General features: G+C 38.1%; 1 protein-coding gene across 4 annotated transcripts in view; it reads left to right on the top strand.

The window, feature by feature from the left end:
• The window catches only part of LOC115210419 (protein cereblon), a 35,077-nt gene that overhangs the window by 6,482 nt on the left and 13,391 nt on the right, over positions 1 to 15,204 (top strand). The window contains exon 3 of one of the 4 annotated variants that reach the window (XM_036502289.1): positions 4,750 to 6,157. The exons of the other annotated variants lie outside the window; for them this stretch is intronic. Within the exon in view, the coding sequence (XP_036358182.1) occupies positions 4,750 to 4,874 (125 nt within the window). The 3' untranslated portion in view covers positions 4,875 to 6,157. Of the gene's footprint in view, positions 1 to 4,749; positions 6,158 to 15,204 lie in introns of those variants that run through there. 4 annotated transcript variants of the gene reach the window in all.

Below are 15,204 nucleotides of genomic sequence, written 5' to 3'. Positions count from 1 at the left end.
ACAGTGCCTTTTTAACTGAGGAAACAGAGCTTGCTAGCTGTGCATTGCATGAAGGCATCACTTGCTTTTTGGATGTTAGTTTAGACATAAGTCAGCTCTTAGTGAGAAGAGCTATGATCAAGGGCATTCCAATCATAATCTTCCTGTTTTTGTTTAAAGCATAGTGTATGCATGACTACATCATCTGTCTCTTATAATGTGGTAGGATGTGATTTGCAAGAGATTTAGTAGTTATTTCTAGCAGGTCGAGTAAAACACATAAGGGTCCCTTACTTTGGCATGTGACATGTAGGAGTACTGGTAGTCAGAAAAAGAACAATGTTGGTAGAAGTGGGTGAATGTCTCAAGTTATTGAAGGCTGTATTCTTTATCTGCACTGTTACAGTGCAGCTGTATGTGAATCCATTTGTGATCTAGATTTATAAGGGCTGACTGCATATGTGATATGAAGTGGCATGATTAAATGGATGAGTTCAGCAACCTGTTTAAGCATCTCAGATGGGTTAGAGGTGAAACACATTTGTTGCTAAGGATAGATAGCATAAAACTAATGGAGTTCTAATCAGTTAGTTAACATTAAGTATCATAGCGTTGCATTATATACAAATATGAGGGGTGACAGTGGCCTCAATTATGCAGTTGTTGGACAGTTTGATATATGCAGAGATGATAGTACTTTGGAAAGCCCAGATTCCTGATTCATGAATTGCTTGTAACTACTACTTCTATTTTTATAAGAAGCCCCAGCTGTATATTAGTTTCTGCATGTGGGTCTCCTCTTAAAATCTTGTGCTTATTGAGCCACTAGCCATAAAGTAGTTGAAGACAGAAATATGTGCCAGCTGATAAGGCAGTCTCCCAAGGTTTAACACAAGGTGGGTGTCCTACCTGCCATCAAGATTCTGCTGAGAAACTTTTTTACCTTTACTCTCTGACAGATAGTGGCACCATATAAAGTACAAAGGGAATTAGCACATCAAGAAACTTGATCAAAAGTTTGGTCAAATGCAAGCACAAAAGTCCAGGGGAAGCATTAAAATGAGTGCTGCATTGAGCTTACCCATGGGTACTGTGTTGAGTGGTATTATCTTATCACGGCACCAGCTGTATTACTATTTAAAGTATGAAGTGACTTCGGTTACAAGACAAAGTGTCTTTACCCTGGCTATCAGAGCTACATCTCTTCTAAGTTAGTTCACTTACAGGAAACTGCTAGCTTGCAAGGCTACTGAGTAGATACACAGAAATACAGAGATTTACAACTAGCATAATTTCATTGCTTGTTACATGCTTTTGCTAATTGTTTTTGATGCCTATTTAGTTGTGAACAAACATACACTCTCTCAGCCCTCCCAACTTTGACCCTTATAACAGCTGGAAGGAGAGAGGGCTGCACTAGAACCTAGCTGGCAGTCATTCACAGCTGTGAAATCTGAAGTAATATGAAATGAAGTGCCTTTTTCAAGGACAAAATACACTGTCCGGTCCAGGAAGCTATAACTTTGTGACCATGAATTGAACACCTTAACCACTCATCCATAAAAGTCTTTGGATACATTAAAAGACCCAATAAAGGCCTATCTAAAGTATATCTTGAGAGACAGATTGAAAGAAACTGTGTGGCAACCTAAATGTAAGTAAGGCTCAGCGTTTTGAGATCAGCCTTCAGTACTTCATTTCATGTCTTCCTGGGTCAATCTCTTCCACAACTTCCTTCTACTTCAATAACTGGGCCACATTAAACTTTATCAGATTAGACAGGGTTAAATGGAGAAAATTTCCATGTGTCATTACAGTCTGCAAATTTGCAGAGAAGTGAAATGTATTGATCAATATTATATACATAAACATTTGAATTTTGTCTTTGTATAAAGATATGATTTATGTAATAATTATAATGATAATAGTAATAATTAAGAGATTCTGCCAAACATCTGTATATCATTAAACATCTAAATACCTGAGGTGAATTATTGTTAAGAAGATTACAGTTTTGTGGACAATTAAACCTCATCTTTAAAGTGTATATGTAGAATATTTATAGCAATACTTGTTTCCATTGGTTTAGTCTTGGATAGTCATCAAATTTCTTATTCACAGCTGTAGCAAGTAGCCTGCGAATGTAGATATCGTAATCTCTTGTTTATAAATAATGGCTCCTGGTTTGAATCAAGTTTTGGACCATGTATATATACAGAAGATAAAAAAAAACTCTTGATGAAATCAAAGACAAAACCAATCAAAATATAGTGTGTGTTTGTGTAGTTGGCATTAGGAAGGGCATCCAGCTGTAGAAACTCTGCCAGATCAGATTGGAGTCTGGTGCAGCCATCTGGTTCACCAGATCTCAGTCAAATCGTCCAACCCATGCTAGCATGAAAAGTGGACGTTAAACGATGATGATAGGAACAGGTGTGGCTATGTGGTTAAGAAGTTTATTTCTCAACCATGTGGTCACAGGTGAGGGCATCTGGCTGTTGAATTCTGTCTGACCCATGCAAGCATGGAAAAATGGGCATTACATGATGATAATGAATAATATGTGTGTGTGTGTGTATAATAATAATAATGAAATTATTGTGTACAGTGCTCAGGTGTGCTACAACTCATCAAAGGTACATGTATAGTATTTAGAATTATGTACAAACATCAGGAAAGTGAACAGTGTATGAGTCATGATATACATGTGTGCATGCATATGGAGGTAGGGATATCAGGTGTAGTGTTGGCAAATTTCAGGAAGCATGGAGGTTTTAGAACATGCAATGTCTCAGCAGCTAACAACTGATGCAGGTAGTTTGTTCCATGCTTCAGCAACTCTGAGTGTGAAGAAATGTTTCTGGAAGCCATGCGTGCTTTGCTGTTTTCTAACTTTATTGGCATTCCCATATGTGTTAGACACATGGACCTCAAAAATGTGCTCAAGATGGTTGTTGGCATGATGGTTAATAATTTTGTGGGTATTTACCAAGTCAGTTGCCAGACGTCAGAGCTTTAATGTATTTATGCCCAGGGAAACAAGGCATTCAGAATATGGTAGATGCCTGATGGAAGGTATTCACTTGGTTACATGTCTCTGAACAGTTTCCAGGAGGTCAGTGTCCTGAGCAAGAAAGGTGATGCAAATTCCAAGTGTGGCTGCACAATAGCCATATATAGCCTTAAATAGATAGCTGGAGAGTCGCTGACAAAGGTCTTGCTGAATGATGCCAAGACATCCTCAGCTTTCTTGACAATTTTAGAGATGTGCTTTGTCCAGTGCAAATTGCTGCTGACTAATGCCTAGGTCACATTCACAAGAAGACTTCTTGATATCAGTGTTGTGGAGAGAGTATGTGGATGCTGGGTTTTCCCTCCCCAAATGTATGGTGGTACACTTATCCACGGTCAGCTTGAGTTATCAGTCTGTGATCCATTGTTGCATTGTGTCCAGATCCGATTGCAGGAAAGATCTATAGTGTTCAGGATCTGTCCTGTTTATCTCAAGGTACAGCTTGATGTCATCTGCATATTTCAGCACTGCGACATTCTTTAAGTTATGTATGTATGTATGCACTTATGTATGTAATTATGTAGGTATAATCAATCATCATCATCATCATTTAATGTCAGTTTTCCCTGCTGACATGGGTTGGGCAGCTTGACAGAAGCTAGCAAGGCCAGGAGCCACTCCAGGTTCCATAGTCTGTTTGGCATGGTTTCTACAGCTGGATGCCCTTCCTAATGCCAACCACTTTACAGAGTGTACTGGGTGCTTTTTACATGGTATCAGCACCAGTGCTTTTCTCACGGCATCAGCACTTTGGTTTAAGATATCAATTCTGTTGTGGTAGGCAGATCTTCTTGAGTACAGCAATGTGCCACATATTCCAGTCCTTTGTCATTTCCTTGTTTTGGTTCAGTTTTTTGAGATCAGCTTTCAGCACTTCATCCCATGTCTTCCTGGGTCTCCCTCTTTCACAACTTCCCTCCACTTTAAGTGATCAGCACTTCTTTATGCAATTGCTCTCATCCAGCTGCATCTCATGACCAAACCAGCTCAGTCTTCTCTCTTGCATATTGCACCTAATCCCTTTTATGTCTAATTTTTCTTTCAATATACTAGTGCTCTATCACACATGCACACTGACATTGCACATACAGCAGATAATACCAGCTTCATTCCTCTCTAGTATTTGCATGACCTCTGCATTCAGGGCCAACATCTCACTACCATGTAGCATTGCAGTTAGCATACATACATCATACTATATTCCTTTCACTCGGACAGAGAAAACTTTCATTGCCAATGGAAGTAAAAGCTTTCTGAACTTTTTCCATCCTATTCTTATTCTAACAATTACACACTTTTGGTACATCCTCCTCCACTGCTAAATAGGTCACATAGGTAGCAGAAATTGTCTACTGTTTCCAGAGAGCCTCCGGGATATTTGAGGAAATCAGTTTTCCATGTATCTGTAGTCCTTATGGCTCCTGTACATCTTCCACTTACAAACACTACTTTCTCTGTTAACCTTCCAACTATTCCACTACACCTCTTGTATGTCTGTAGTTTGTACTGGGTACACCAAACGGAATTTCTCTCTACACTTTTCCTACATATTGAGTGGGGTCATTTATCTGAAATGAGTAGGGCCCTGTTTGATTTCTTGCTTACTAGAATGTTGATCTTTGCTAACTTAACTTTAAGACCTTTTAATTCCAGGTTTTGCTTCCACACCTGGAATGTATTTTCTAATTCTGTTACAGATTCTACTATGAGGGCAAGATCATCAGCATATAGTAGTTCCCATGGGTTACCAGTCCTAAATTTCTCTGTTATAGACTGGAGGACAATGATGAATAGGAGGGGGCTGAGAACCAAGCCTTGGTGAACACCTACCTGTACATTAAATTTGTCGCTGTACTCATGACTAACTCTTACGTTACTAACAGCACCTCTGTATCTGACCTGCACTACTTTCACAAGCTATTCACCTACCTCTAATATATATATATATATATATTTATATATATATTGTAAATGGAAGAACTACTCAGTCAGGGTGAAACTGAAACTTCAGGACAACAGAAGCAACCACTGATGATATTTTGTAAATATACACTCTAAATGATGTTTTAAATAAGGAGGGCCACATTAGGCTAGAATGATTTGATTACAATTGAGGTAATCTGAATAGCTTAGAAAATTATAATCTTAACAGTGCTTAAATTTCTAAGCATAACCAATTTAATTTACTCTAAAAGAACCTCCATGGTCATTCAACATGCTATGAATAGTAGACAAATATCCCTCAAATCCTACCATATCTTAAAAATTTTAAATCACATTGGATAATGAAATTCTGAAGGAAAAAAATCAACTAGATTGTCTTGACTGCAGTACCTTTAACCCTCTAGCAGTTAAACTAGCTAGTTTCAGCCTCTCATACCTACCTACAATGTCATTCTATAAATAAATAATCATCATTAAAATCTTGAAAGTATGAGATAATGCACAAATAATTCGTAACAATATGAATATATAAGCATTACATTTGACAGAGTAATCTGAATGCTAAAGGGTTATACATACATCAGAGGCTAACCTGGGATTAAGCAATAACTTGAATTAAATACCTCATCCTATCTTAGACAATGAAGAAACTGTCACATAGTCTTTCAGCCTGCTAAAAGCAGTTAAATTTCCTTCAAATTAAACCTACCATATTAAACAAAGGATGCCCGTCACCCTACCTATATATAAAAATAACCTTGAAGCTAATCCATATCAGATCACCTCCAATTCCATTGCTTGTTAGCTAAGATCATCTACTCCCTAGCACTCCCTCCCTCCCTCTCTCTCTCTCTCTCTCTTTTTTTTTCACACTCTCTCTCTCACATATAGAATGTTCAGTTGAGGTATAGACTCCACAGGCTGCATGTCAGTCTAGACTCCTTCTTTTCAACTCACATTAGAGAAACTCTTTGTCCAACTCATATCAGCATGGAAAAAATAACAGACACACAGATGACGATGGTGGTGGTGGGTGGGGAGGCAGCAACAGCAGTTTTTCATAATATAATCCTAGATACATTATGTATAAAGGAGTTATCAGGTATAACGTTCATGCCTTGGTCAAGCAGTAATCCCTCAACTATTGCAGATGCTATGTTTTAAAAAACCCCATGCTACACACATTCCTTCCAAGTACTGTTTACAGCAGTGCTTGGAAGGAATGTGTGTAGCATGTGATTGTCATATTGACCATGACAGTGAAAGTTGTCATGGCAATACCTGCTCAGAGGCCTATGCAAAGTTGCAGAAAGTGTATGGAGAGGAGTGTATGAGCTGCACACAAGTGTACAAGTGGTTCAGATGTTTCCAAGATGTCTGAAAAAATGTTGATATTAATGAGCGTTCTGGGAGATCTACAACCAGCAGAACTGAGAAAAAACATCACGGATGTGCACGCAGCTATGAGGGGAATTGCCAAATCACCAACCATGAGTTATCAGAGGATGTGCAGACTAGTTACAATTCAGTTCAGTCCATTATCACTGAAGATTTGGGTATGAGATGCATGTCTGCCAAGTTTGTGCCAAAACTGCTTTCAGCTGACCAAAACGATATTCAGGTTTCCATTGCACAAGATCTTGATTGTGTTTAGAACAATGAAAATTTTTGAATATTTTGCATAGTCCTTCTCCCTTCCTTAAGCTTGTTGAGGAGTCTCACCTTCTCTGCTATAGTAAGCATATTCCTCTGGCACTTGAAGGTGTAGAGCATTTGGGTGACATTGTAGGGCTTGAAATAAATTCACAATTTTATACACAAATACAAGACAACACCACACACTCGCCTCCCAAGTTTTGTTTTCCATGGGATGGAAGCACTCTGTCGGTTACGACGATGAGGGTTCCAGTGATCCGAATCAACGGAACAGCCTGCTCGTAAAATTAACGTGTAAGTGGCTGAGCACTCCACAGACACGTGCACCCTTAACGTAGTTCTCGGGGATATTCAGCGTGATACAGAGAGTGACAAGGCCGGCCCCTTGAAATACAGGTACAACAGAAACAGGAAGTAGGAGTGAGAGAAAGTTGTGGTGAAAGAGTACAGTAGGGATCACCACCATCCACTGCCGGAGCCTCGTGTAGCTTTTAGGTGTTTTCACTCAATAAACACTCACAACGCCCGGTCTGGGAATCGAAACCGCGATCCTATGACCGCGAGTCCGCTGCCCTAACCACTGGGCCATTGCGCCTCCACTTGTTTTCCATACAGTATGTGCGATTCTTTGTTTACTCATCTACAGCACACTACATATTTTCTTTTAATATATTTTAATTAATGTGTTATACTGTGCAGCACTGTACTGTATTTTTTATTCATAAACTTTTAGGTGTAAAAATGCTTATTTTATCACAGAAATAATTAAAATCTAAAAAAATATAATACCTATCGGCCATAGAAACCTGCGATATACTGAAGAGTCCACAATATAAATTTACATATACTAGCCAGAAAAAATCAGTGATGTACTGAAAGTATGATAGGTGAACTGTAATATGGCGAGTGATTACTGTATTAACATAAGAAATAAAATGAAAATGTCTCACAGACTTATCTCATGGGAACATATTCATTTATCCTTAATTTTAAGTCAGAGATATGCTTAAAATGGTGATTATATAACAATAGCAATTTTGCAGTTTGGCAATCTTTTATGTATCTGTGTGTGTGTGTGTGTGTTTATATATATATATATTTCTTCTGACTCCCATCTTCTCCCTCACTTTTCAAATTTGTCACCTTCCATTTCAGCTCTCAAATTGTCAGTTTCCTTATTAAACATCTCATAGTTATCTCCCCTTTCTCGTGATTATTTATCCCCTTCATCCACCATTTTTCAAATACACTTTCTCAATTATATCCTCCCTTTAAACGCTCTCCAACACATACAACCTTGTCATCCCTCATTCTATTCATTACAAGCGTCTCTTTTCTCTCTGTACTTATTTTTTATTATATTTACTGTCTCATCCCTTCTCCCCCTCTCTCTCTCAATCAGAAACATCACTCTCCGGTAATCATTTTTTCATCACTGTGAACCAACTTTTCAGTTGGTCTGATCCTGAATTAAGTGACTATATAGTTATAGAACTATTCTTGTATTATTGTTGCTTGATGCATATTTTTCTATCGGGCTTTCAAAACTGTCTGAGGGTGGTCATGAAGATCTTTTCATTTCCCCAGTCGCCCCAAAAAGCCATTAGAAAAATCAATAAACCGACCCCTTATGTCCATAAGTTATGGGCATATGGGCATTGCCAAAGTCCAATGAATATTAATTACTCTCATAAAAAGCTCCAACTAGCTCATAAACAACAAAACTGGCCTGGGCTGAAATGTGATAAGAAACTTAGCTTTTGATTTAGTGAGAAATTTTTACTGCAACCCAGCAATGAACAACAAGCACCAACACTAGACCTGGCAACACTGGGTCATAGTGCTAGTGTGTGTATATATGTGTGTATGTACATTTATATATGTCAGTGTGTACACATGACAGAGTGTAAGCACCCTGAGAGAAATGCTGGATATAAGAAGCATTGGATGTGGTGTGCAAGAGAGACGTTTGCGCTGGTATGGTTATGTACTACGGATGGATGAGGAGAGATGTGTGAAGAAGTGCCACTCCCAAACAGTTGAAGGAATCCAGGATAGAGGTAGACCCAGGAAGACATGGAATGAGGTGGTCAAGCATAACCTTCAAACGTTGGGCCTCACAGAGGCAATGACGAAAGACCGAGATATCTGGAGATATGCTGTGACTGCATAAATAACGTGAGTTCATGGCTATTTCCTGCACCAGCTTCACATAGCAGCCCCAGCCCATCCAAAGTACCTTGGATTGCAGGACGGCCTGCTGTGCTTACCTTGGATTGTAGGGTGACCTGCTGTGCTTGAGGAGACCTACTGAGCCAAGTACATTAACATCAAAATAAAAGTCAAATGGAAATTGTAGTTGTGATACCTGTGCCAGTGGCACGTAAAAAGCACCATCCGAACGTGGCCGATGCCAGCGCCACCTTGACTGGCTTCCATGCTGGTGGCACGTAAAATGTACCAACCAACCGTGGCCATTGCCAGCCTCCCCTGGCACCTGTGCTGGTGGCACATAAAAAGCACTCACTACACTCATGGAGTGGTTGGCGTTAGGAAGGGCATTCAGCTGTAGAAACACTGCCAGATCAGACTGGAGCCTGGTGCAGCCACCTGACTTCCCAGACCCCAGTCGAACAATCCAACCCATGCTAGCATGGAAAACGGATGTTAAATGATGATGATGATCACCTTCATAAAATATTGTATTCTAACACAAGCACAAGGCCACAAATGTTGTATGCAGAGTGAATTACATCTCAACCTCAGTGCTTGACTAGTACTTTATTTTATTTCACAACTATTGGAGTGCAAAGCTTTCCTCATGAATGCACGTTCATGTGATGGTTGTGATCTATAAACAGTTTGTAGGAACCGGAAAGAGAAGTATGAACATGCACTGCACATGTGCACACTGAATTCGTAAAATGGAAGAGAACAAAAACACAATATTCATTTCGAAATAAAATAGTAAAGAAAATAAAACAAGTTATATGATGACCTATATGCCACGTCTGACAGTACTATCATGCAAGATGAAAGGCATTGTTGACCTGGCAGAATCTGAACATTTGAACTTAGTATGTAAAGAGGAATGATCAAATATTACAATATATTTCATCAGATGCTCTACCAATTCTAATATCTTAAATCAACATCTAAAATGCAAGCCCATTGACTTCTAATTTTAGCTGGTAAAGTAAAGATCAATTTTCATCATTTTCCATCCAGTTTTATTTTGCTGAAAATGTTCAATTCTAGTAGAAAGATGAAACCTTTACATTACTAGCAGTATTGCAAAGATTAATAGCGATGGCTTCTGTTGTCTGAGAAGATAAGTAATATGGTTTGGGAAATTTTAAAATGCAATAATATCAACAGCATTAAAAACACAAATCAATTATATCAGCTGCAATAGCAGGTCAATATCTAATTAACTATGGTCCCTTGAGATTATTTCAGTTGGACACTCTGCATCCATTATGTTTGCACTGGTGAGATTTTTCAATGAGAGATGCATTTATAAATTTTATTTTGAACATTGTAGGTCACTTAATAGTCAGTTGGATAAGGCATTCAGATAGCCTCAAGTTGACTCAATACCTTGTGAGTAAAATTTAATAGATAGAAACTGTGAGAACCTGTTAAAGAGGGCCATTCCTGTTGGATGGTAGATTTTATCTTATTCAGTTTCATCCCTCCTTGTGTATCTCCAGCAGTGTACTCTGTTGTAAACATTTGAGCTAGAGTCTTAAGATAAGTTCCTTTTTTGCCACCAGTCTTTGAGACCCTAAAAAGGGCTGTGGTCATTGTTCTTCCTCTAAGTCATTAACAAAAAAAAAAGTTATGATCATGCAAACCTATGATTAAAGGTAGTCTTATTGTCTTTTTTCAGACATCTTTTTCTCTTTGGCATTGGGTGAGGACATAGTATATCCAGAACTACATTATCCAATATATATTTTCCATTATTAAGATGGTAGTATGATTTGAAGGAGAATTCATAGCTTTCCAAGCAAGTAAAGCAAATGTCTATTCATTAGTTTGCTGAGGTGTTTCTTTAACTCCTAACATTTTCTAGTCTTTATGGAGCAGGATATAAAAATTTCTTTGAAAGATTGGTTCAGTTGATGTTCATTCTAGATCTTTGCAGACAAGTGATAGGAGGGAAAGCACAAAGAAAATAGCGAATAATCTTCTTCTTTATACATATCTAGAACATAGAACAGTGATTCTTTTGTCCTGTGTCCTGGATAAGGTACTGAAGTATTTTCTGCTCCAATCATTTAGCAGTAGAATTGATAATCACAAGGAATTGAAGTATTTAATGAAGTGTTGTTCAATCTGAAGTAATTTGGTGGTTTACTAATCAAATCAAATTTCAGAAATGAATAAACAAAGTAGAAAATAATAGTGACTGATCCAGAAAGGTATTAATATTCTGTTAATATATCCTGATTTAGAATACATGATAGAAATGATCAACTGTTATTCAAATTCTATTTTTATCTTTTGATCTATTGTTTTTAAATTGCATCTAATTAATATATTTTTTTAAAAAAGTAAATTATGGAATAGTAGGAAATGCATATGTACTTAAAATTTCTTTTATTCTTTCACTAGTTGCGGTCATTGGACTATAACCATGATGGGGTACCACCTTCAATATTTTTAGTCAATCTTATTATTTCAATACTTATTATTCCAATACTTATCTCAGCCTGGTACATATTTTATTGATCTTTATTTATTGATTTTACCACAGCAGGGCTGATACCTATGACGGACCAGCATCCCATCCAGGTGGGGAACCTATATGTCAATGAAACTGGGAAACCAGCCCTTATGAACCAAGCATGGCTTGAGAAAGGAAAAACAACAACAACATGGCTGCTGGGCCAATGAGTTACCTTTTGACATAAACACAACTCAATTCTCTATTCAACCACCATATATGCAAATGCACATTTACATACGCACACACACACATCAGTGAGGACATGTAGCCCAGTGGTTAGGGTGTTGCACTTGTGATCTTGAAGTTTGAGTTCAATTCTCAGATCAGGTGGTACACTGTGTTATTGAGCAAAACGTTCCATCTCATGTTGCACTACAATCACTTCAACATCTGACATGTGGCACACTGTGTACCTGTACAGGCAATATCAATTTGATCGAGCAGTTGAGCTTATGTGTAGCACAAACAGTTGATCATTATAAACAAATTGTCTGTGCATGTTGTTCAGTAAGAAGTTGCAGAACCGTTTTTCTCCAGCTTGAGTGACTTCCATTATTATTACACACTCACACACACACACACACACACACAATGGCAAATGATGGTCTTCTACAATTTCATTCTATCAAATTCCACTCACAAGGCATTGGTCAGCCTGAGTTTATAACAGAAGTTGCTTGCTGAAAGTGCTGCACTTCACAATGTGGTTGTGAAGCAGACTTCTTAACTAGACACATGCATGCACACACTCAAAGATATATATGCTTTGTTTTAGATATATATGCATGTGGTCAATAATCCAGCATATGGGTAAAATACATTTTGATCTGCCAAAAGTAGCAACAATATCTCCCTCCCTTTATATCCTACCATTTCAAGAAAGAAAGACATGAGGAGTAATGTAGTTTTAGATAAATATTTATCCTTCAGTTGTTTCAGTCACTGGACTGAAGTCATGCTGGGGCAGCAGTTTAAAGTGTTTAGTTAAACAAATTGACCCTTGTACATATTTTAAAGTCTGGTACTTATTCTTGTTGATCTCTTTTGGCAAAGTTACAGGGCTGTCAAGCAGAAGGGATGGGTGTAGACAAACACAAAGATACACGCGTACATACACACATTCATGTGTGTATATATATATATATATATATATATATATATATATGAGGCTCTCTTGAGGTTGTAGATAGTTTCTGTTACCTAGGTGACCAAATTAGCAATGGTAGAGGATGCTCTGAAAATATTGTTTCTAGAATAAGAATTGGGTGGAGGAAGTTCAGAGAGCTATTGCTTCTGTTAGCAACAAAAGGACTTTCTCTCTCAGAGTGAAAGGTAGACTATGTGTTACTTGTGTGCGAATGGCTATACTCCATGGTAGTGAGACATGAGCTCTGAATGCAGAAGACATGCATAGACTGGAGAGAAACGAAAGTAGTATGCTCCACTGGATGTGCAACATCAGTGCACATGTATGGCAAAGTGCAAATGTATTGAGAGAAAAGTTGGGCATAAGAGGAATCATATGTAGCATGCAAGAGAGAAGACTGTTGGTTTGGACATGTGATGCATATGAATGAAGACAGCTGCATAAAGAAGTACTGATCACTGAAAGTGGATGGCACCTGCAGAAGAGGGTGACCCAGGAAGATGTTGGATGAAGTAAGGACCAATCTGAGGAAGTTGGGCCTCATGGAGGAAATGACAATGAACTGTGAGAGGTCTGATGATATGAATTTCTTGAGAAGACCTAACCATGTCAGTAAAACCGAGTTCTAGAAGTGCTGTGTGTCCCACCCACACTTAAGAAAACTTTTCACACACTCTACCACAACAAACCAAACTATTCTCTACATCTCTTCCTCACATTTCAGCTTCATGTACTATGCTTATCTCCCACTCCCCAATCTTATCCTCTTGGCCCTGTGCCACTGAATCATTGCTCTCCGCTTGCCCATGACCTGCGCGTTCTACCCACATGCCCTGTCTCACTGTATTATCGCTATCTGCTAGTCTCAGACTTGTGTGTCCCACCCACACATAACAAGAAAACTTTTCAGTCACCCTACTCCAAAAACCCAATCTACATCTCCACATCTCTTCTCTTTCTCACATTTCCTCCTTCATACACTATGCCTAGCTCTCACTCCCAAATCCTGTCCTCATGGCCTTGTTCCTCTGTATCATTGCTATCCAGTAGCCCCCAAACTCTATATATACCCAAGTATTTTGCCACTTATTCCCACTCTTTAATCACGCTTCATTCACAATATCCTGCCACTTACATTATAGCGTTCAAACCTCAAGGGCATGCTCTGGCACTTGCCACCATCTATATCTCTCTCTTCCTTTATTCAACCATCCCATTTATATTCTGGTCCCTGTTCCTTATGAGTATGCCTGGCATTTTGCCACCATCTCTATCCTGTTGTCTCCCACTCTCTCTCTCTCCTTCTCCTGCACTTATCTTAGGTTTAGTAGCCATTCATCTCCTATGCAGTAGCGTACTTGTTTCTGTCTTCATTCCTGATCTCTCGCTCCAGCCAAGTAACTTTGTATTTCCTCTACAGCAGGATACCTGTTTCTGTCTCTCGGTCTCATTATAAAATTTAATCCTCAATGCCCCCTCTCCTCTTGAAAGTTTTCTTTTTGTCTTGCAAGTACTTGGTGACACTGTTAGTGCAGGTGCCACTTAAAAGCACTCAGTCTGCATTGTATAGTGGTTTGTGTTCAGATGGGCATCCAGCTGTAAAAACCTTGCCAAAACTGTGCTTGTGCTTGTGCCACATAAAAATCACTAAGCTCACTCTGTGGGTGGCTAGTGTTAGGAAGGGCATCCAACTGTAAAAATCCTACCAAAACAGTCACAGAAGTCTGGTGCAGGCTTCTACTTGGCCGGCTCTTGTGAAACTATCCCACCTATGTTAGCATGAAAGGCAGACATCAAATGATGATGATGATATCTACTACATATGTGGAAATCTGTGGGTGTGTTTGTTTGTGATGTTGTTATCTAACTCCTCCTACATTGTTTTATCGATTTTGATGAAACTTGACATGTGAGTAGAACTCATGTCTGGAAAACTAGTGACATAGACTGTTGAAAAAAAAATCTATAATAGGGCCCCTGGAAGGAATTCTTATATCTACTACATATAACTAATATATTATTTTTAAACATCCAAGGGAAATAACCCATTCACTCCTGAAAGGGATCCTTATATATATATATATATATATATATATAGCTAAGGGAAATAACCCATTCACTCCTGAAAGGGATCCTTTTATATATATATATATAGCTAAGGGAAATAACCCATTCATGTTCGTAAATTATTTCATTTAAATCAAATTGAGTATACTTATTTCTTAGTATTTGAACTATTTGAGTTATTTTCACAATTTATCCAGTATAACGCTTAAAAAATAAATAGTATTTTCCTAAACAATAGATCCACTTATTTCAGTTAATGACTTATTCACAAATATATCAACACTAGTGCTACTGAGGATAATATTCTCTGCGAATGCATGAAAGCTTTTTTTCAGAGTTATTTACTTCGAATTATTATTATCTTATATATGATTAGCCTGTTATTTACATAACATGCTTCATGATTTTAATATACATACCTTATTAGTATTTTCTCCTAAGTTCTATATAGTCTGGGAACGTATTATTTCAATTCTTACTATCAGGTAATTAATTTCATGTTATTACATGAAATTGGGTATTCATAACTTATTGGGAATTCCTAAAAACAAGATCCTGTGTAAGACAGTGCAGTATTCTCAATAAATGCACAAAAAACCATTT

This window comes from Octopus sinensis, linkage group LG4 (assembly GCF_006345805.1).
Source record: "Octopus sinensis linkage group LG4, ASM634580v1, whole genome shotgun sequence".
NCBI classification, from domain to species: domain Eukaryota; kingdom Metazoa; phylum Mollusca; class Cephalopoda; order Octopoda; family Octopodidae; genus Octopus; species Octopus sinensis.
This window is presented reverse-complemented; position numbering and strand designations above follow the sequence as displayed.